This window comes from Pogoniulus pusillus, chromosome 2, assembly GCF_015220805.1.
Source record: "Pogoniulus pusillus isolate bPogPus1 chromosome 2, bPogPus1.pri, whole genome shotgun sequence".
Taxonomy (NCBI): Eukaryota; Metazoa; Chordata; class Aves; order Piciformes; family Lybiidae; genus Pogoniulus; species Pogoniulus pusillus.
In genome coordinates, this window is record NC_087265.1 from 11,141,472 (window position 1) to 11,163,091 (window position 21,620).

Here is a 21,620-nt window from a genome sequence, read left to right on the forward strand (position 1 = left end):
GTTTCTGTAGAAGTTTCAGTTCTTCCACCTGCTGTTTATGTATGAACACCATTATTAGGACAGTTTTTCCTTTTTTAGTTACCTTCAGCCAGGAGTCCTCTTAGTATACCAGCTTTATGTATCTCTAAGGACTGAGATAGGTAAAGTAACTGAGTAAGAAGTTACAGCTAGGCTGGTAGGAGGAAAACTGGGTCTACAACATTGCAACTTTGGGCAAGCACATCCTATACACTCGGTTTCCACATTGCTCATGGATTGTCCCTTTAGCATTTCATAAACAGTAACAAATGTTAATCTTTCTACTCCAATAGGATACTTCACAAAGGGAGTTATTATTTTTCCCATTTTATACAACAGGAAATAAGTTGTGGATTTAGTGTTAGTTATAAAAAGTCAAGAGGAAATCCAAGTTCTGTGTTAGTTTTGATAAGCTGTGAACTGATCCCTGTAACTCAAATCTGCCTTTCTGTTTTCTGATCAGCTTTTTGATCTACTCTAATCCCTCTTTATAGAAATTTGTCACTGTTCTTCCACCATTTAGTGTGAAAAATAGAGTTGGTCCTGGAAAATGCCAGTGCTTTGCCCTATAAAAATTGTCCATTTTAAATCAGAATTCAAAGCCAAACATCCAATTCAGAAGTAAAAGGAGATGGAATAAAACAAGACAAAACAAAAAGAGAAACCTGAAGAAATTACCTTCTTGAAGAACTAAGGCAGAAAGTTTTGATTTGTCAGCAATCTACCTGTAAGATTTTTGTCAGTAGCCTCCCGTGAGGCAGAGAGTGAAAATGATCAAAGTCTTTGGTGGAGGCTGGCAGAGGTTGTGAATGGCATCATGCTATTTATTTCAGGTCTAAGTTTCCCTAGGCTCATGCTGTAATTAGTTGAGAGAGACAATGTCTCAGAATGACTCAAACTACATAAATTAAGATCTGTGTCTGAATTGCTCTCAAAGGGATTTTTTGGGGTTTTCCAAAAAAGTGGAATATTAACTTCTAATTTGAGAGGATTCATGCTTTCATCTGCCATAGGGTCTTCAGGGACTTCAGCTTGCCTTCATCCTTCCTAGCCCAATAGTGGTTGCCTACATGTAATTTAAACTTGCATCAGAAAGATAAAACCTGAGTTTCCTATGCACAAATTCCAGGTTAGGGGTGGGATGCAGCATTGCTTTTCCAAGTTTGTACTAGAGCAGGCACAGCAAACTCAGAGATACTTCTGAGTGTGCAAAATACTTGACCACCTGTGATGGTTTGGGTGTTACCCACACCCCACACTTTGAAAATCACCCAGACTAGACTCAGCAGCTCTGGAAATTGAATGAAGCTTATTTACAATTTAGCACAATGTACAAGCAGGTATTTTCAGTATAGACAGAAATATACAAGGTAAAAGGTAATACAGAAACACAACAGCCCTCCCAGAAACCTGAGTCCCCAGGAGGGGCTCTCAACCGCCCTTACACCTTCCTCCCAACTCTCTACCTTACCCCAGACCTTGCCTTATGCCCAAGGAAGATTGGAGGGCTGGCCAGGGGGATTAGGAAGCAGGTGAATTAGTCACACAGGCGTCAGGTTAGGTTAGAGAGAGAAGTGCAGCCCACAAAGCCCAGACAGCAACTCTGTTATCTATATTTTTGTTCTTGTTCTTCTACATCTCAGCAAGCTTATGAGTGAAGTAGACATCACCATTGTTTCCCTTTCACAGCCTGTAATCTAATTCTTCTCACCAAAACATTCTAGCTAGCTTCAAACTAGCACACCACCCCAATTTCCTGTGCAAGCTTGTGCACTTGCACAGTACCTATTGACAAGGACAATTCTTCTTGGTGCATTTAGTTTTAGTGCTACAGTAAAAATATAGTATCTGACAGTACCATTAAATAAGATTAGATTACACTTCCATTTAACCATGATGCTGTTGGTCTTGCAGAACTGACACACCAAAGGAGCTTCTTAAACAGATAATTACATGAAAAATGGGGTAATTTTTCAACACCTCTGCAGATTTTTTCATTGAATATAGAGGTGAATGTTATCAGAAATTCTCAGCCTAAATTTCTGTGTTTGAGACAGTGACCTTAAGTGCCTCCATAATAATTTATTCTTCAGTCATTGCTAAACCATGGAGATTAAAAAAAAAAGGCTTATTCTGGGTGCAGGGTACTAGACTGCTTGCTGAACAGATTTGCTGGTACTGTAGTCTAACTTGGATCCTTCCCAGGAAACAGCAGTGGAGTAACTGCTTTGCTTGAAGGGAAGCCTGTGTGGGCCTTCTAGGATCTGGTCTTAAGTGATAAATGATGCTCTCATTCTTTGTCACCGAAATACTGACCACTAACTACACTACACTTCTGTTTTTCTTCTCTCCTCCTAACAGGGCCAGGCGTTCCAGTTGTTAGTGTGCACAGTACAAGTAATACTGCAAGTGAGTATTCCTTATGAAATAGGTGTATTATAGCTGTATTTTATTATCATTCTTGATTGTTATATAGGAGAAGAAAATCACAAGCAAATGAAGATTAATGGATGGCTTGTTCACATAAACTGCTATTAACATCCACATCTGCAAGTGATAAGGAGACAAGTCAATGAACTTCCCTTGGCTTTTCAGATATGTTTTATGCTAAGTTCATGTAATTCATCTATTTACTCTTGAGTTAATTAGCTGGCAGGTTGGTCTTCATCCATTTTGCTTTCTATGTAAAATGTGCTGCCATTGTGATACACCTTTTGTGGTTTTAGAGATCTTTCTGAGGTTACAATCCAATTATCTTGAAGTAAGATACAGTCTTTGGAGGACTGATCATAAAATCTAACCTGAATCCAATGAACTTAGTCCTTCTCTTGTATTTCTCGAATCAGAGCAGCTGCACTGATGTTTGCAGTGATAGCAAATCCAAGAATAAAGGGATCAGATTGAGTATTCAATACCTCTAACTTTCAAGTTTTGCTCACTGCTTTTTTGTATATTGTCACTGAATCTGTTGCTGTCCCTTGTTGCTTGAGGTGCGTTGTAATGGAAGCCTGTTATTCAGCCACAGAATTTTCCTCACTTAGGTATTTCTCTGGTGCAGTAGAGGTGACTACTCTGCTACATCCAACTCCACTATGGCTCCACAAACCATGAAGAGGTGAATTAAGGAAAGCAGACGCCTTTCAATTCAGAACCATTAAACCAATCCTACTTGATTTGTTAGATTATCCCAAGAGTTTTTCTTAGACTATGAATGTCCTGAACTATATTTGTCTGCCTGCACTTTGTCATGGGCCAGCTACTGTTCAACCATTGCAGGTGGAGGCAATCTTGCATGTTGAAGTAGCATCCTGATCAAGAGCATCATGCTGTGAGCTGTTAGCTAACATGCATGCTTCTTTGATTTTTGGTTTAAATGTCACTGTTGGCAGAAGGGAATGGGAAAGCAAAGGAGATGGCTCAATAGGAGCTATGCTATCCAAGCAATTCAGTTCTTTATTGAGAGCATCAGACTTCAAGTTACAAAGCACATACTTTCAGTTAGGGTGAGAAAAGTGCACATGCACAGCATGCAATGTGGTACTTTTCACTGGCATTCGGCGCATCTAAATATTTGAATATGCATAATCTTCCCTACTTGCAGTTACTGCAAAAGCATTTTTAGTGCACCTAAACATAAGAATTTGCATATTCCTCCTATTTCCCTCCTCCTTTGTACACAGTCCCACAGCAGCTGTTTATCAGAAAGCTCAAGGACAAATTCCTCTGAGCTTCTTCACACAGTGCTGTGGTTTACTGTGCTTCAATACTCAGACCTCACATCCAAGGCTTGATTGTACAAGCTTCTATGGGCTCGTGCCCCCCATTTTTCAGCCAGTCCCCAACAACTGTTAGTGTTTGCAAAGCTTACCACAGTAGAACAGTAAGGGGAGAGCATTTTATCCAACTCAGTAAGCGGTAGCTACTGCCTATAGTAAATTCAATGACTTCTGTAGAGCTATGCAATTCCGTGAAGGTAGAATTTCACTCATTGCTATTTGTATCTAAAGTACTGCTGAAAGTGAATTATTGTAAAACAGATTTGTGTACAGCATTTTAATGGAAAACAAAGCATGCCAGGTTAAGGGGATGTCATTTGTTATAACAACAAGAAACCAAATAATGAGAGAGATAATTTACCGTTAATGTTTCACTGCAAGATTAGATTATCCTCTTCAATTCATAAAAGAATGATTAAGGATTACTTCAATTATTCCATCCTCGGAGTATAATTATACCAGTTTGGTTTACTGCCCAGAACAAACATTCTCCTTAGATTATCTGTTTGGGCCCTAAGTGGAGGGTTTATTGTCTAATAAAAAAACCTCACCCAAATCTACATTTTGGAAGCAAGGTTGGTAATTTGAATTAAAAAAAAAAGGAAAAGAAAGAAAAGAAAAAAAAACCCAAAAAACTAATTAATTGTGTTTTCATGTGTGAAAACAGCTTTAAACCAAACTGAAGTCTTAGTCTTCATTGAAGTGCAGAAAGCAGAGAAGGGAGTGCAGTAATCAAGTAGAGCAATACTGGCTAGATGTTGAGTTGGAACATGTTGAGTTGAGTTGGCGATGTGCCCTGCTAGCCAAGAAGGCCAGTGGGGTGCTGGGAGGCATTGAGAGGAGTGTAAGCTGCAGCACAGGAGGTTCCACCTCAACACAAGGAGGAACTTCTTTACTGTAGGGGTCACAGAGCACTGGCACAGGATGCCCTGAGAGAGCATGGAGTCTCCTTCTCTGGAGACTTTCAAGGCCTGTCTGGATGTGTTCCTGTGCAATCTGAGCTAAATTGTATGGTCCTGCTTTGGCGGGGGGGTTGGACTCGATGATCTCTTTGGGTCTCTTCCAACCCCTGAGACATCCTGTGAGCCTGTGAATATATAGCTTGGAAAGGATGCCAGCTTGAGGCTCGGGATATTGACCAGCAGGCTGACCTTTTCCTGTGACAGCTGCTGTCAGTATTTGTAGGGATACTAGTGTTCATGTTGTTCATCAGCACATTCATTCTTAGTGCTTAATGGAAACAAAGCCTGCTGAAGCCAGTGAAGGGAATAGAATCATAGAATAGAATCATAGAATCAACCAGGTTGGAAGAGACCTCCAAGATCATCCAGTCCAACCTAGCACCCAGCCCTAACCAATCAACTAGACCATGGCACTAAGTGCCTCAAATAGATGTGTATGTTTTGAATTAAGCTGATTGCTCAGTTCCTGAATCGCAAAGCAGTCGCACTAACAAAAAAGAATTTGCAAAAGGAATTCGTGTACAAGACTCACTGCACATTTGTCTCTTCTTCCTTTTCGAAATCATGATTTATCTCTGATGCGATGATTCTCTGCACCTTTCAAATTGCCTTTTTTGCTTTTCCTTCCTCTTTCCCACAGAGTTTCATATTTTGGAAAATAATGCTGTGCTGAAAGAAGTCGCCTCGAAGAAAAAGAATTTCAGAACTGAAATTAAAATGCTTCACATTGAGGATTACGGTAAATTTGGGAAAATACTATTTTACCAAACCCAAAGCTTTCTCACAGTGTTACTGTTTTTCATCTGTGTGACTACCAGCCCTTAATGTTCTGCTCTTTTTTTGAAAGAACTCCCTTTACAGTTGTCCCTGCCAAAAGATTTCACGGATCGAAACCAGTATGCCCTTCTGTTAATAATGTAAGTATCTTTGTAGAATCACTCCCAAGAATGCAAAAGTACTTCATTACAAAAAATAACTCTGTAATTGGATTTTTCTTTTTTTTACATTGTATAGGAAAATTGCCTGGTGGATTTGAGTTGATAAATGAAATGGCTTGTTCTAGGGAAGGTTTTGTTATAGGTACTGTCTGCTAGATGTTTTGTGGGCTTTTCTGAGCTTGTCAAACCTAGCTCTACTTTAGTGTGCTTTTATGTATATGGGACACTGGCCCTTCTGGTGCAGCTGTGAGCACTTCTGCAGGCTTTCTTGGACCCACACTGATACCTACTCTTAGAGGACCTCATTCAGAGCATATTGCTTTTTATCTTTGACAGAAATGGGTATTGCTTTTAAGAGGGACTCGATTAAGAATCATAAAGCGAAACTGCTTTCAGGAGCACTGCAAACAAGGGGGAAAAAATGAGTATCAGTGGCTGAAGGCATCATAAGTAGGATCCAAAGTCTGTTGATGTTTGTAGAAAGCCTCTATGGGAGGAAGGAGGTACTCCCTGGAAATCTGCACTGTTCTCTTGAAAAGAAACAGTTATGTATTCCTTTTAGAGAAAGTCAACCTTTAAGCTGCATGTCTCCAGAATGAGCAGAGCAGAGGCATGAGTGCATCTGCAGCCTCCCTAGGAGAACCACTGATGGCCAGCTCAGGGCATCATTTGTTACTCTCCACCTGGGTTTGGCCTGGCTCTGCCGTGGCTTTCCTGTACCTACAGATCTTCCAGTCCCATTTGAAGGAGTTTATATGAATTTCACAGTCACAGGTGTAGGAGTGCGCTGCTAAATTCATGAAAACATCACCTTAGCTGAGCTGTACCACCTGGAGTAGACATCCCCTTGTTGTTTTTAGCTGCAGTTTTGGAGGCTCTCTGCTTTAAGTGGCTCGTGAACAAGCTTTTCTTTTCTTGTGGAATAACAAGACACGTGGATTATTTTCTCTTTGAGGCATTTGACAGCAGGATCTTGAAGCATGATTACATTTTAAGTAGCTCTTTTAAGAGTGCCAAAGACAAACCTACTCTGTTAATTGACACCAGCAGCATAACAGGGAGTTTTAAACATTCTTGCCTACTCTTTTTTTGTCCTGTGAGTCAGGGAGCACTAAGGTGTTAGCAGTGTAACACTTTCCTTCCTAAACATCCCAGTAAATAGATAATCTGCAATATACAGTTATGGTAAAATATGAGGTTATGTGCTTGTGTGGAACCTAGAGAAGGCAAAATGGAATGAGCAGAAATGAGGAGAAGGCTGTGGCCAAAGCTGACAGGAGAAGAAAAATAAAAGCTAAAGAAATTCTATTATGAAATGGGTTTAGATATCAAGAGTTGAAATAGCACAGGCCAGTATTGAGGCAGGACCTGGATTTAAACTTACCAAAGTTGGAAGCAAATGAAGTGGCCAAGTCATAATGTATGGCTGTGTTTTATAGTTACCTTTTAGTGTTGGTGTTTGGTTAGGTGGTTTCATTTGTTTCTTTATTTGTTTGGGGGTTTTTGGTTTGGTTTTGGTTTATGCCGTGCAGGAGAGATAAAAAGGAAACTTGTCCACTTACACATACAGAATCTGGTGTCTATATTTATTATTGCTTCTTTTTAGTCAAATGCTTACCTTTTCAATGCTGAATTCTAAATGTTAGTTAGCCTTAGCAATTAGTTATTTTTAGAAAAACTGCTGAAAATCTGAAACCAAAAATTTGAAACCTGTTTTGGCTCATTGAACATTGCATGTTGTGTGTCCCTCTCATCCCTAGAAGAGAAAGAAGTTCTATTTCTTCAGCAGCTTTTTATAACTTAAAGTCTTCAGCAGTCAAGTTAGGGGGTTTGTTTGTATGTGTTTTTCTGAATTAAAGACTGAAAACTGTGACTGAAGTTGTGGAGATTCCCTTGCAGGATGGTTGTTTGAGCCTAGCAAATTCTGCTTAGTTCCTCAGAAAGAAAGGTATGAAGTCTGCATGTGTGCAGTGGATAATTTCTTGATCCACACACCTCCATATTGACATCTTTAGGTTCATTTCTTTATCACAAGTACTACTTTAAAAGAAAATACTCCACTGTTCAGGTCATAGAATCATAGAGTCAGTCAGGGTTGGAAGGGATCACAAGGATCATCTAGTTCCAACCCTCCTGCTGTGGGCAGGGACACCCCACCCTTGATCAGGCTGGCCAGATCCAGCCTGGCCTTAAACACCTCCAGGGATGGGGCCTCAACCACATCCCTGGACAACCCATTCCAGGGCTTGTCCAAGGAGAACATGTAGCTTTTCAGGGAACACTGATGTATGTGCTATCATTTCCATCTGTTTAACTTTACTGAGTCCCAGTGCTGTTGGGACTGAATGAAGAACACTCTGTTCCTGCTACTAGAAGTGTCAGACAGGAATTGTATTCGTGGCTGATGACAAGTACTGCCTTTCATACTGTTCAGCTGCACTTACTTTGTTGCTTCCATCTGTAGCCATGATAAGTTATCATTATATTCCAGCTATTGAAAGTTTGAAGAAGCATGCTTAGCAATGTCCTTGGGAAGAATGTTGGTGTAATTGTATATCCATTTTTTAGAGATGAGATTCTGTATAACGTCTTGATTCAGGCAACATAAACTTAGATGTGTATAAAGAGAAGATAGATATCTGGAAAAGTGGAGTATTAGCAGATATGAAGTGGCTTTCACTTTCTACCAGTAGCACTGTAATGTGACAAAGACTTAAGAAAAAGGAGGTGTGATGGTTTGGGTGTTCCCCCCTCCCCCATTTTAGAAATCACCCAGACTAGACTCAGCCGGCTCTGGAAATTGAATGAAGCTTATTATTTACAGCTTAGCTCAATATACAAGCAGATATTTACAGTATATACAGTTATAGACAGAAATATGCAAGGTAAATGATAATACAGAAACACAACAGCCCTCCCAGAAACCTGAGTCCCCAGGAGTGGCTCTCAACTGCCCCTTCACCTTCCCCCTACCCCTCTCAACCTTACCTCAGTCCCAAGGAAGAATAGAGGTTCAGCCAGGGGGGTTAGGAAGCAAAGTGGATTAGTCAAAAAGGCCAGAGAGAGATACAGCTCAGCCAGTTCCCCAGCAGAAGTGAGTGAGTTATCTATGTTTTGCTTTTATTCTTATACATCTCAGCAAGCCTATGAAGGAAGCAGACATCAGCCTTGTTTTCCTTTCACAGCCTGTAATCTAGTTCTTCTCACCAAAACATTCTAGCTAGCTTCAAACTAGCACAGAAGGGAGGAAAGAGAGGAAGGTGAGGAAAAGAGAATGTGAATTTAAACCTGAATTTCACCTGATATGTCTCTACGGTGCAAATTAAAAGTCTGTTTAAGTGCATATAAGCCTCTAAGTGTATATAGATGCTTTGTCCCCTAAGCTGGATGATAAACATGACAGATAACAGAGTCTGACTGTCTGTTTGGCTGCAGTCATTCCTTCAGTAACTCCAAGCTTCTGGTGAAAATTCAGCTTTCTTGTGCCTCACATTTTTCCAAGATCTTCTCAGTCTGTGTGCTCTCATCTCTGCAGAATTTTTGTGCTGGTGGCTGGTTTTGCTGGCTCAGGGGTTTTGATGGCTGAGGTTCATAATTGTACTGTAAGTTTTCAGCAGCAACAACTGTTTCTGTGTGATCTTAATGAGTTTTCTGTATCAACAGGATTACCATTGTGGTAACAGAATTTGGAAATAGTTGAAGGGGAGAAAGCTTAAGACTTCTGTATTTGTACAAGAGTGGTATCTGCAGACAAAATTGGACTTCAGCACATAGCACATATGTGTCTGAGTGTTAAGACTGAATCCTAGAAAGAAGCCTGTACAAGTGGCTTATAGTCCTGGTGAGAAACTTGGATTTGAACTCCAAGTTCAGCTCCATGTACACACAAGTTCAGCTGAAGGACCAGGTTCTGAATACCCCATAACCTTCTCTGTAATGATTGTGTGATAATTCAACCATTAGCAGTTGCAAAACGTGCTACAGTGCTGCTGCAGTGCTCAAATAGAAGATCATTGTATTGCTATGTCAAAGTTTCTGTTCATTTGTGTGCCTGGACTATCTAAAAGCAGAAAACAGTTACATTGCCTAGCACTTTTCTTCCTGGAATTGTGATGCATTGGCCATAAAATGCTAAATAGATTATAACACTCTCCTTTCTTTCACTCATTCTCCTAAACTACTAATACATTTCACACTCAGTTTCCTTCTGATGTAATACATAGAGTGCAGCTATAGATTAGAGAGGTGTACAGTAATTGCCTGAAAGAATGATTGTCATCTCTTTTCTCTATAATTAAGATCAAAGTTTAAATTTCAGTTCCTTTTCTCATTATGGTTCACTTTACTCATTAAAATAAGTTGGAATACGCACTCCTTGGTAACACACAGGAAATGATTAAGTAAAGACTCTGGCATTTAATCTGAGTAATAAAATGAGAGATGATAATCATTCTTTATTTTTTCTTGAACATAATTAACCTAATTCCATCATAATCTGTAGATAATGTATCTTATATGTCAGCATTTATTATTTCATGCCATTTAGAATTATCCAGTATGTAAGTGGATATTGTAAAACTGCATCAGTGGAGAAATGTTTCTGGTTTTTGAAGAGGAAAAGGAACAATTTATTCTCCAAGGGAACAATGAATTGTCTCCAAGAGGTTTCTGTTTGTTTTCTTTTATTTTGGTAAGAAACAGAAATCACTTCACCTGTTACTGACATGATGAAAGTGCTGGGCCTTGCACAGGCAATCAAACCTGTTTATGTCACCAATTAATGCACTCTGAGGACTGATTGCAAGATGAGACAGCAGGGCTGGAAGTGAAGAGTTCTTTTACAGCTTCAAGATTAACTCATTTAAAGGACTAAAAGAAATGTAGAGAGGCATAATGCAAGTGCTGGGATATATTTGAGATCTGAGGTATGGTGACACTTTGCCTGTTAACAGCTGTCTTATGTACCTCTCATTTGTTACAGAGGATTTCACTTGTTTTAACTGTTACAAGGGAAGGAACAGTGCTTGGCTCTATGGTGAAGTGTAAAGACGTGCAGATTCTACTTCTTCAATTGCAATATGCTTGCAAGGGGGATGTCTCTGAAGGCCGTTTTGTTTGGCTAGTTCTTCCTCTGTAACAGAGCTACAAAATGTATTCCTTGAAGCATCCCAAAGTTTTATGCATGATTCACTAATTGCTTTGCTATCCATCCGTTGTGTGCCTGCATTCATGCTGCCTCTGCTGACATTGCAGTATTTCACTTCTCTGTTGTGTTTCTGTAGGTGATGTAGAATCTTTTCTGGTTTACTCTTTTAGATTTCTCCCCATTCTTTGAATTTGGCAATATTTCTCAAAGCCTGAAGGGAGAATTCATTTAGCTTAGGCTAAAAGAAGGATAGGCTGGAGACTCACTACGGCTATTTCATTTGCAGTAGCAGTTCCAGTGCTATGGGCAGCGATGGATCTGCTCACTCCCTTTCTGTTTTTCTCTTTGGTCTTATCACCACAAAAGGCTTTGGGAGCTGTTGAGCTAAGATCCATCCTCTTTCAGCCTCCCCTACTCCCATTTTCCCCACAGCAATACATATCTCACTGTGTGATTAAAATGCTTATTTATTTGTCTTTAGAAATAAAGACAAGATGAGATTCAAAACTTCACACGTACTTATTGGGCACTGGAATGGGCTGCCCGGGGAGGTGGTGGAGTCGACGACCATGGGGCAGTTCAAGGCAAGGTTGGATGTGGCACTTGGTGCCATGGTCTAGCCTTGGGCACTGTGGTGAAGGGTTGGACTTGATGATCTGTGAGGTCTCTTCCAACCTTGGTGATACTGTGTGATACTGTGATACTTATGACACAGGACAGTGTTACATCGCTTATTCTTAGAACTGCATTTTTAAAGGTTTCAGCTGCAAGGGTTTCAGAAAGTTTTTTTTTTTACTATGTTGTCTACTTCAGCCCTGTCTATCACATGATTCTACTCTAGTAATGGAATCATTTCTAGTGATGTGGTTTAATTTCTTTCACTGTATCTGCAGAAGGAGTTGTAAACCCACTGTGCGTTTTCAGTTACAATCTGCTATATTTAGAGAGGATATAAAAACAGAGAGAAAATGTTTGGGATTTTTTTGTCCTCAATGTTTAAAGCAATTAAAATTCCCTGATTTGTTGACCAGTGATGACAGATGTCTTCAAAAGCTGCTGCTTGTGAAAGGGATGGTCATGAAATCTGAAACAGAAGTGGATTACTTTTCTATTACATGAGTTTTGCAAAATGAGCTTTTTCCTCAGTTTCAACATAAGACAAAGATTGCCTTCATTAATGGCATTTCTTTACATAGATTTTATCCTCTGAGTTGTAATCTTTCTGTATCAGATGTTTTGCAGAAATAGAGATGTACTAGAAATTAACCAGTGATGATAACAGTTATTTGGCACATACCTTTTACAGTTGTTTTTCCACACTGACTGGTCAGCTCTGTAGCTTCTGAAATTCCTATTTAAAATCTTACCATTTAGTTTTTAAATAGTGCAAAACCTGAAGAAATTTTGCTGCAGTAGCGATAGGAGAGTGTCAGAGAACTACTGCTCAGGGTACAACAGCAGCAGCCACTCTGCTAACACTGTATTATTCCCTGTAGGCTGTAACTCAAGTCTTCAACAGAGACTAGTTGAAGGCTTTGGTTATAGAATCTAAAAGAAGATATTCTTCTCTTTTCAGCAATATGTGAACTTACAATGAGCTGCCTCTTTTTCCAGACAGCCTGAGATATATGCGACAGCCTTACAAGAAGCATACAAATTACCCACTAAGGTCAATGGTATTGGTATATTATTGATGGCTTCTGTCTGTTTAAATGGTACCTCAATGAAACTTCAGCAGTATGCCCAACTCCTCAGCAGTTGCACTGCCACAGTGGGCTCATAACCTGAGTGCAGTCACTGCCAGAGACATAGCCTAGGCGGCTCTGAACCTTGGAAGTCAAGAAGAAAACTAAAAAAGGGCAAGTGCAAGTGTTGTCACTTACAAGGAATAATCAGGAAGAATTAGGCATAGCCTTCATTTGAGTCATCCTGTGCTTGTTTGCCTCATGAGATGATGCTCCTTAAGGAACCCTTTGTGTATGTTAAAGAGCCTGTAGCCTTTTTTATGATGCCTTCAGTTTTGCTGTAGTGCTTTGGCTAGTCTGTGATTCCCTTGTGGCCACCCATAGTCAGGTGGGAAGAATACTTCTGTGTTTGTATTACACTCGAGTGTTAAAGGCATGGGCTTTCTTCCAGTCCTACTATGGGGTCAAAGAACCACTGAACAGCAGCTAATTATAATTACACTGTGTGCTAGTTTGAAGCAGGCTAGAATGTTTTGGTGAGAAGAACTAGATTACAGGCTGTAAAAGAAAAACAATGGTGATGTTTGCTTCACTCATTGGCTTGCTGAGATGTATAGGAACAAGAAATAAAAACACAGATAACCACTCTCACTTGGGCTGCTGGCTGAGCTGCATCTCTCTAACCTCACCCTCCATTTTGGGCTAACCCACTTTGCTTCCTAACCCCCTGGCTGAACCTCCATTCTTCCATGGGACTAGGGTAAGGTTGAGAGGGGAAGGGGGAAGGTGAAGGGGAGGTTGAGAGCCCCTCCTGGGGACTCAGGTTTCTGGGAGGGGAGTTGTTTCTCTATTACCTTTTTACCTTGTATATTTCTGTATATACTGTAAATATGTGCTTGTCTATTGTGCTAGCTGTAAATGTAGCTTTATTCATATTTCCAGAGCCAGCTGAGTCTAGTCTGGGTGATTTCTAAAATGGGGGGGTGGGGGCGAGGAACATCCAAACCATCACACACTGTAAGTAGTGATGAGCATAAACCAAAACCTGACCTTTGAGATAGATGTAATCCTAGGACAAACTTGACAAATCAGGCTGTGCATCTTCCACTGCACTGTGATAACAAACTTTCTTACAGAGCCCTCAGGGTGACGTTCAAACTTGCAGAAAGGATTAATACCTTGCAGGAACCCCATTTAAAAGGTTAAAAGCAGGGTGTAAATGGTGCATAGAATATATGCTGTCTCTCTGTGGAGGACAGAAGCATACCTCAGATAATCAGTATCATTTTATAGTAGCAACTGAAGAATAAAGAGACCTTTTGATGTTAATGGGAATTTTGACATGTACCTCAGTGGAAATGGCTCTAAATGCGTCACAGACCACTTATATGGACATTCTTGAAATAAATTAGCTACTGGAAAATTGCTTCCAAAAGCAATACGTCAAACAACCCATCATAAAGGAGCAGAAGATGTATAGTGTTTAAAGTGTGAGCCTAAAAGGAGTCCACCTTATACCCTCCAGAGAAGAAGTCTGGGAAAACTCACTGTTAACTTTCTCCCATTGAGAATCTTGCTAAGATTCTCTTACTCCTTTCTTACTAGAAGTTGTTGTTTGATGCTATCATCTGTCATTAAAACCTTTTGTTTGAAGCACTTTCTGATATAAAGAAGGGCTCACAAATATAGCTATTCGTCGCCTGTTCCTAGATGTCTAGATATGTGTACTTATACACACACACACTTTTTATATAAACTGGATATGTAACATATAACAGAAATGCAGACAGTGTATTTGCCTTACTCCTGTAGTAGGTGGGGAATCATGTTGAATCATGGCATTTTCACTTGCATAGGGTGCATTAAGCAGGTGGAACGATAGCTAGCCAAACAAGAATACTGGTTTCAGTTACAATCTGTTATATTTAAAGGAAGAGGTTATAAAAACAGAGAGAAAATGTTTGGGATTTTTTTGTCCTCAGTGTTAAAAGCAATTAAAATTCCCTGATTTGTTGACCAGTGCTGACAGATGTCTTCAAAAGCTGATGCTTGTGAAAGGGATGGTCATGAAATCTGAAACAGAAGTGGATTACTTTTTTATTACATGAGTTTTGCAAAATGAGCTTCTTTACTTCCTCAGTTTCAACATAAGACAAAGATTGCCTTCATTAGTGGCTCCTCAGTTCAAGAGAGATGTTGAGGTGCTGGAATGTGTCCAGAGAAGGGTGATGAAGCTGGTGAGAGGCCTGGAACACAAACCCTATGAGGAGAGGCTGAGGGAGCTGGGGGTGTGCAGCCTGGAGAAGAGGAGGCTCAGGGGCGACCTCATTGCTCTCTACAACTACCTGAAGGGAGGTTGTAGCCAGGTGGGGGTTGGTCTCTTCTCCCAGGCAACCAGCAACAGAACAAGGGGACACAGTCTCAAGTTGTGCTTGGGGAGGTCTAGGCTGGATGTTAGGAGGAAGTTCTTCCCAGAGAGAGTGATTGGCATTGGAATGGGCTGCCCAGGGAGGTGGTGGAGTCACCATCCCTGGAGATGTTGAAGCAAAGCCTGGCTGAGGCACTTAGTGCCATGGTCTAGTTGACTGGATAGGACTGGGTGCTAGGTTGTACCGGATGATGTTGGAGGTCTCTTCCAACATGGTTGATTCTGTGATTCTGTGATATATTACTTTGTTGTGGAAAGTAAGTTGTGGAAAAGTTGAAAAAAACTTCCACCTGCTGTGAGGCTGCTACTACTGGAAGTAGTGGTAAAAGCTCTGTGAAATTATCTATGTCAGTGTAGAGTGCTTCTGAAAACCTTGGTCTGTACAATAAGCAGAAATTGAAAGAATTGTTCTGCTTCTGATCCCACTGTAAATAATAATAATAATAATAATAATACACTTCTCAGGGGTGTGTTTTCTGCAGAGCTCACTTGACAGGCAGTATTTCCAAATTAATTTTTCTGTGCTGTTAGCAGTTAGCATAATCAGAACTGCGTTGGTTAAGCAGAGAAAAAAAAATGCCCTTCCTTTCTTTTTATAAGGCCAAATACAAAGTTGATGCACAAAAGCATGGTGGATCAAGCATAACATGTTGTGACTGGGTCAATAACCAAGTGATCTTGATTTCAGTGCATGATGTATCAACCGCATAGGTAGATTTGACTGAATTTGAGAACATATGTATTCATCATATGCTTGCTAGTTAATAGAGTAATTACCTTGAGGGAGGTCTATATTATCCACAGGCAAAAGCAGATACAGAATCAGCACATTATTGTACATGTAAGACAGGAGTTATTGTAGGAGATTTTATCTCCCTCTCGTGCCCCTAGGTTTATATAAATCTCTTTGGTGCAATAGCAATTTCTGTCTTCATCTTTCTTTCACCTTAGACAGGATATTCCCACAGACACTGTCCAGCCTAATTTCCATACAGCCTGCACAGACACTTTTACGTTTTAATTTGCATTCAACTGGCAGATGCAGCCTGCATAGAAGTATTTTGCATTTTGTACAACTTCATGGTAGTCTGCTCTCTTGTTCTGTGTTTATCTTGGGGGAAAAATAATGACAAGCTACCCTTTTAAAACTGACATTTTATTTTCTTTGGAAGGAAAATAGGGTGTTTGGCTTCAATGGAAAATGCTTATTGTTTCTCTAGAAAATGTATTCTCCCATTCTGTTCCACTTTTTCTGCTGCAAACCACATTTTTCTTTTTTCTTTACAGTCATAAAATAAACTTATCACTCCTGCCTGCACTCATTACTTGCTATGAACTTGGATATAGAAAATATAATTTTCTCTAGTGCATACTTTAGCCTTCTTTGTACCTTATTTCAGAAGATCCATTCAAGGATACTATAATGCAATAATTTTTGTTTTCTAAGATGACATTCTTCTTAATAGTATTATATATCCTACAAAATCATAAACAGAGTACCAAATGAATTTTCCTTTTTATCTCTTCAGTGTGACTTAACAACTTTTGCCTGAGCCCTCGCAGAGCTGAGCTGGGCATTAGTGATTATGTTACTTTCTTTTTCACTTTATTAACCTACAAGCAGCACTACATGCTTTAGTTTTCCGTTTCCTTCGGTAAAGTATATTCAGGTATCAGTAACACTGCAACATAATGGTTGTAAAGATAAAAAAAAAAGTCATTTTGCTTACTGCTGCTGGAGGAATAGCAGCCCTAGCTAATGTGATGGTATTGATGGAAGTGACAGTAATTCAGCAGGATTGCATAACCGACTGAACTCTGCCATCTAGGTTAAATAAAATAGCGGCGAACGGCAAAGTGCATCACATTGTCAATAGTCTTCGTTTGTGTCTGGTGTGTTGGTGTTTGCAGTGATGAAGCTCCAGGCAGCCAGTTGGTTACAGATAAGTTTCACATTGACTGGGACTCTGTGCTTGTCAACTCTGATAATGTCATCGTAGCTCGATTTGATGGCAGAGGGAGTGGATTTCAAGGCCTTAAGATTCTGCAGGAGGTCCACCGGTGCTTAGGATCAGTGGAAGTGAAGGACCAACTAGCAGCCGTAGAGTACGTATGTGCAAACTTTTCCTCTCTTTTACCTTTCTTCCAGCTTGATGAATGAGCATTTCTAATTGAGACTGCCCAAAATGTTGTGCTTGCAGAGTGAATGCTGTCAGTGTTTGTTTTTAATGCAGTTGCAAATTTTGAAGCAGTCATCTTTTCATGGAGAAACAGCAAACAAAAGATCAAAGAGGGGTTTGCTTCTTATGTTTGTGCTTCTCTTTGATAAAGCTGTCTCTCTGTGTATGATTTAAATATGCCATCTGAGCTAACTTGTATTTGTCTATATTCCATAGCAAAACGTCTTGCAATGCAGGTTAGTGTGTTCGTGTTACAATCTGCCTGTGCCATAGGATACTGCTCAGTATGAAACAAATGGAACATTTACAAGTTGTGTAAATGAGAGCAAAATTTGGGCAAATGCCTATTCTCATTTCCATTGTCTTAGACTGATAAATCCACCAGCTGCAGAAGTCATTTCCATGAGTGGCGTAATCACACACGGCTTTGACGGCACTCTTTATTCAGAGTGGTTGTGTTAAGATGGATAATATCAAGGTCTGGGTTGAATTTTTCTGGGGGTTCTCAAGAGAAGGCAGATTTTAACACAGATATTTTGGGGGTTTTGTTCTTCTTATGAAAGGGATTGGATGCTTCAGCCATTCCATGAGTAGGCAACTGTCTGTGACACACCTGGGCTGCTAGTGTTCTTGTCAGTCAGCAACTGGCTGTGTTGAGCAGTGCGATTCAGGCTGACCCTTGTGAAAGGGCCAGCAGAAGCAGGTCATGCACTGTGCTGTGAGAACATCTTCCTGCTCATAAGATGTTTTAGGATAAATAACATCTGGACACTTCTTGGAGGCACTGTGGGAAAATGGGAGGGTACCCTTGTCTAAGAGGAGGTACTGCTTCTGGTTTTGTCTCCTCAAAAGTGGAAAATGGGAGGGTACCCTTGTCTGAGAAGGAGGTACTGCTTCTGCTTTTATCTCCTCAAAAGTGGAAAATGGGAGGGTACCCTTGTCTGAGAGGAGCTACTGCTTCTGCTTTTATCTCCTCAAAAGCCCTCAGATAATTCCGTCTTTTCTATATAAAATTCATTGTTACTGATTAATTGCCTTAATGAGAGAATTAATTATTTGGATAATTACCTAGATTGAAGAAGTTGCGTTCATCTCACCTTCCTTTAGCTGTCTGAAAACTAGGTACCTGGTCAAAGTCAGTCATTTAAGCTCTGGTTGGTAGAAAATCCTGACAGTTCTGGACCATGATTCTCCTCAGACTGGGAGAGGTTTCCAACATGAGTGGGAAGGAATAGCTCTTTGGGAGTGTCTCTCTTCTCTCCTTTAAATGAAGAGCAGGTGTAAGTGGGCAATTTAATCAAGATGCTCAGATTCATATATCTTGAGTTAGATAAGCCCACCACTAACTGCCATACAGAGAAGGAATTTGAAAGCAAATAATATTTCCCAGTGCACTATGACTTTTATTTGTTCTGCTGCCTGATATGCATGTATGACAAATCTTTACTCTGCAAATAGTTTTCTTTACATGCTACATTCAACAAGTATAATTCAACATTTTACTTTGCCAAACTAAACCAGACTATTGAGGTTTTTTTGTTCTTTCAGATCACTATTGAAACAGCCATTCATTGATCCTAAGAGACTGAGCATATTTGGAAAGGTAATGTGCAAGTATAGCAGGATTTATCATCATGATTATTTAAGAAAAATGCTATCTGTTGATAAATAAAAATATTTAACTACTTCCACAAAACAATTTATTTTACTAAAAGAGAGGGAAAACACATCCCTAATTTGCTGTTTCTGTTTTGGCTCCAGTTGAATTGCAGAATTACAGAATGGTAGGAGTTGAAAGGGACCTCCAGAGTTTTAGTCCAACCCCCCTGCCAAAGCAGGATTACCTAGGACAGGTCACAGAGGCATGCATCCAGGAAAACAACATTGCAGCCAGGTGGGGGGTGGCCTCTCTTCTCCCAGGCAACCAGCAACAGAACAAGGGGGGACAGTCCCAAGTTGTGCCGAGGTAGGTATAGGCTGGATATTAGGAGGAAGTTCTTCACGGAGAGAGTGATTTCCCATTGGAATGGGCTGCCCAGGGAGGTGGTGGAGGCACCGTCCCTGGAGGTCTTCAAGAAAAGCCTGGCTGAGGCACTTAGTGCCATGTTCTAGGTGACTGGATAGGGCTGGGTGCTAGGTTGGACTGGATGATCTTGGAGGTCTCTTCCAATCTGGTTGATTCTATGATTCTATTTAGTGTCTCCTATACTTAGTTCTATTTTCCTCCTTGTCACTTATTTTAAAATCCTCTTTAAAAATCCTTTCCTTTTTACTGTGTACAACATTGTGACAGGAATTTTGGGTTTTCTTTAAATGCCTTGAAATTTGAGTTACTGATGGAAATAGAATATGCACTTTGCTTGAAAATAAGATGACTTGAATTTGCTTCGTGCTCATCTCATGGAACTGGACTCATGCATGCTGCAAGGGAACTCTGTAAGAGGCATTAGAGCTACAGAGAAATAAAATCCTTGTCACAATCAGTACTGTGAACTAGGCACAAGAGAAGCAAGACTGTTCAGAAAGGCACAGTGTGGGAAATACCTGCCTCTGAATGTCAGGCAATCTGCCAGTGCCACCATGCTTATCTCTGCGAAGGGTACAAGCCCAAGTGATGCACGATCCTAGGGCCTTTCTGAACTCTGGCACAGTAAATTGTGTTTCCACATGCTATTTTTTTCATTCATGGAAGAAGAAAGAGAGCTTGAAATCAAATTGCACCTTCACAACACACCAGCTTGTGAAGAGTATGGCAGTTAGGCTGTAACCACAGAAATCCAGCTGATGAGTCAAGTACCATATATCCTTGCATCAGGACATATGATCTGTTTTCTCCATTGTCTGTGGAGCACTGTGAAGTGCTTCTGAAAATGTAATCTCACTGTATAATGTATTTTTTTTTTCCTGGAAAACCTGGCTGGAAGCAAGGGCACAAGTTCCAAAGACAGAAATTCCCAGGAGAACTAAACCAAGCTCTTAATGAATACATGGCATAAATAATGAATAACCTGGCAGTAGCTACCCTAAGATTAAAATTGTGCTGTAGAGCTACTGGGAAGGACACAAACAGAATATTAAACAAAAGCAAATTTAGAGAACCCAGGGGCAGAGGAAAGTTGCTTTTCTCTTAAACTCTTTGAATTATACAAGTTACCAGTGCCCACTCAGAAATTCTTTCTTAGATAAAATCTGCTTCTGCTCATGGAAAATTCTGGACACCTGTTGTCCCCCTGGGCTGTAATTTCAGTAGAGCTCTTCACACTCCCTGGAAAATCCAGGTCTTACTCTTTATTTCCTTTATTTAGTGGATCAATTTGCATTTACTATGTTCATTCCAAAGAGTACTCCTCTTTGCTTATTTTTCTTAGATAATATTAAGGGATTTTCAACTACTCTCATTCTTCTGCAGAAATAATCCATCAAATAGTTAGACATGAAGAAGAGAGGCAGGCAGGATTCAGAATGGTCCATGCTGAAAACTCTGTGAGCATTTGATGCACAAGATCCTTTTTTGTGCTTGGCTGGCATTTTACAGTTTTCTTTTCCCTATGATAGGGTAATTTCGTCTTTCTGAAGTGCATTGTGCCAAACACAGCAATGACAAAAACTGGCAAAAATCGATTTTCCAGCTCTGACAAAGGAAAAACAAAAATGGCAAACAGAGGATTTTGAAGAGCCCATAATATATGAGAAAATAATTGATCCCAGACTCCACAATTCAGAATTTCATTTCCCATGGGTCAGGAATGATTACAGCTGTACAGATATGGATTGCCACTGTCATTTCTGGGGAATCTGTTGTCTCAAGTTTAAGTTTTCATGAGTTTGTGACTCTCTTTTGTGTCACAGGTCTTCCCAGAGAGGTGTATTATAGACTTTGCAGGAGAGATGATTCATCCTGATGATTATTTGCAGGGTAGATGTGCCATAAGGACAGATAAATGTGGTGAGGCACATTCCTACCCCATCTCTCCCAGCTTCTTCATGCTATGTCTGCTGCCTCCTTTGCATCAAAGCAGCCTGATGGATGCTTTTGTGGCCAGAAAGAGCATCCAGAGATTAACATAATATTGAGCAATGTGGCTACATACAGCTTGTATTTGCAAAACAGTGCAGGATCTGTGCCTCTCTGGGATGTTTGACAGTGTTGTAGCAGAAACATTTTTAATTGCAATAGGATTCAATCTATGAAGGTTCAGGTGTCAGAGGGAGGACTTATGATAGTTTCACAGGTTTCTTCCATTCTCATACTCTGTCCTGTCAGCAAAATGCTCAGTGTATCTTGGTAAATAGCAAATACCTACATTAATTATATTAAAAACTATTCCCATCTAGTTCCTGAAAAACTTAAGCTTGGTTATTGATTTGGTTTGGGTTTTTTTTCTGTAATTTTCAAATCCTTTTCTAACTATAGGTTAGTCTGCCATGATGGACTTAAGGGAGTTAAATATATTCATTATTATAAATTGCATAGCTTTAAGATCATG

At 40.1% G+C, this 21,620-nt stretch overlaps 1 protein-coding gene across 5 annotated transcripts in view; it reads left to right on the forward strand.

The window, feature by feature from the left end:
• Positions 1-21,620, forward strand: part of DPP10 (dipeptidyl peptidase like 10) — a 665,816-nt gene that overhangs the window by 634,953 nt on the left and 9,243 nt on the right. For all 5 annotated transcript variants that reach the window (XM_064156282.1, XM_064156301.1, XM_064156292.1 and 2 more), the window contains 5 exons: positions 2,380-2,427; positions 5,397-5,495; positions 5,604-5,673; positions 16,865-17,059; positions 18,682-18,736. In XM_064156282.1, the coding sequence (XP_064012352.1) occupies positions 2,380-2,427; positions 5,397-5,495; positions 5,604-5,673; positions 16,865-17,059; positions 18,682-18,736 (467 nt within the window). The remainder of the gene's footprint in view (positions 1-2,379; positions 2,428-5,396; positions 5,496-5,603; positions 5,674-16,864; positions 17,060-18,681; positions 18,737-21,620) is intronic.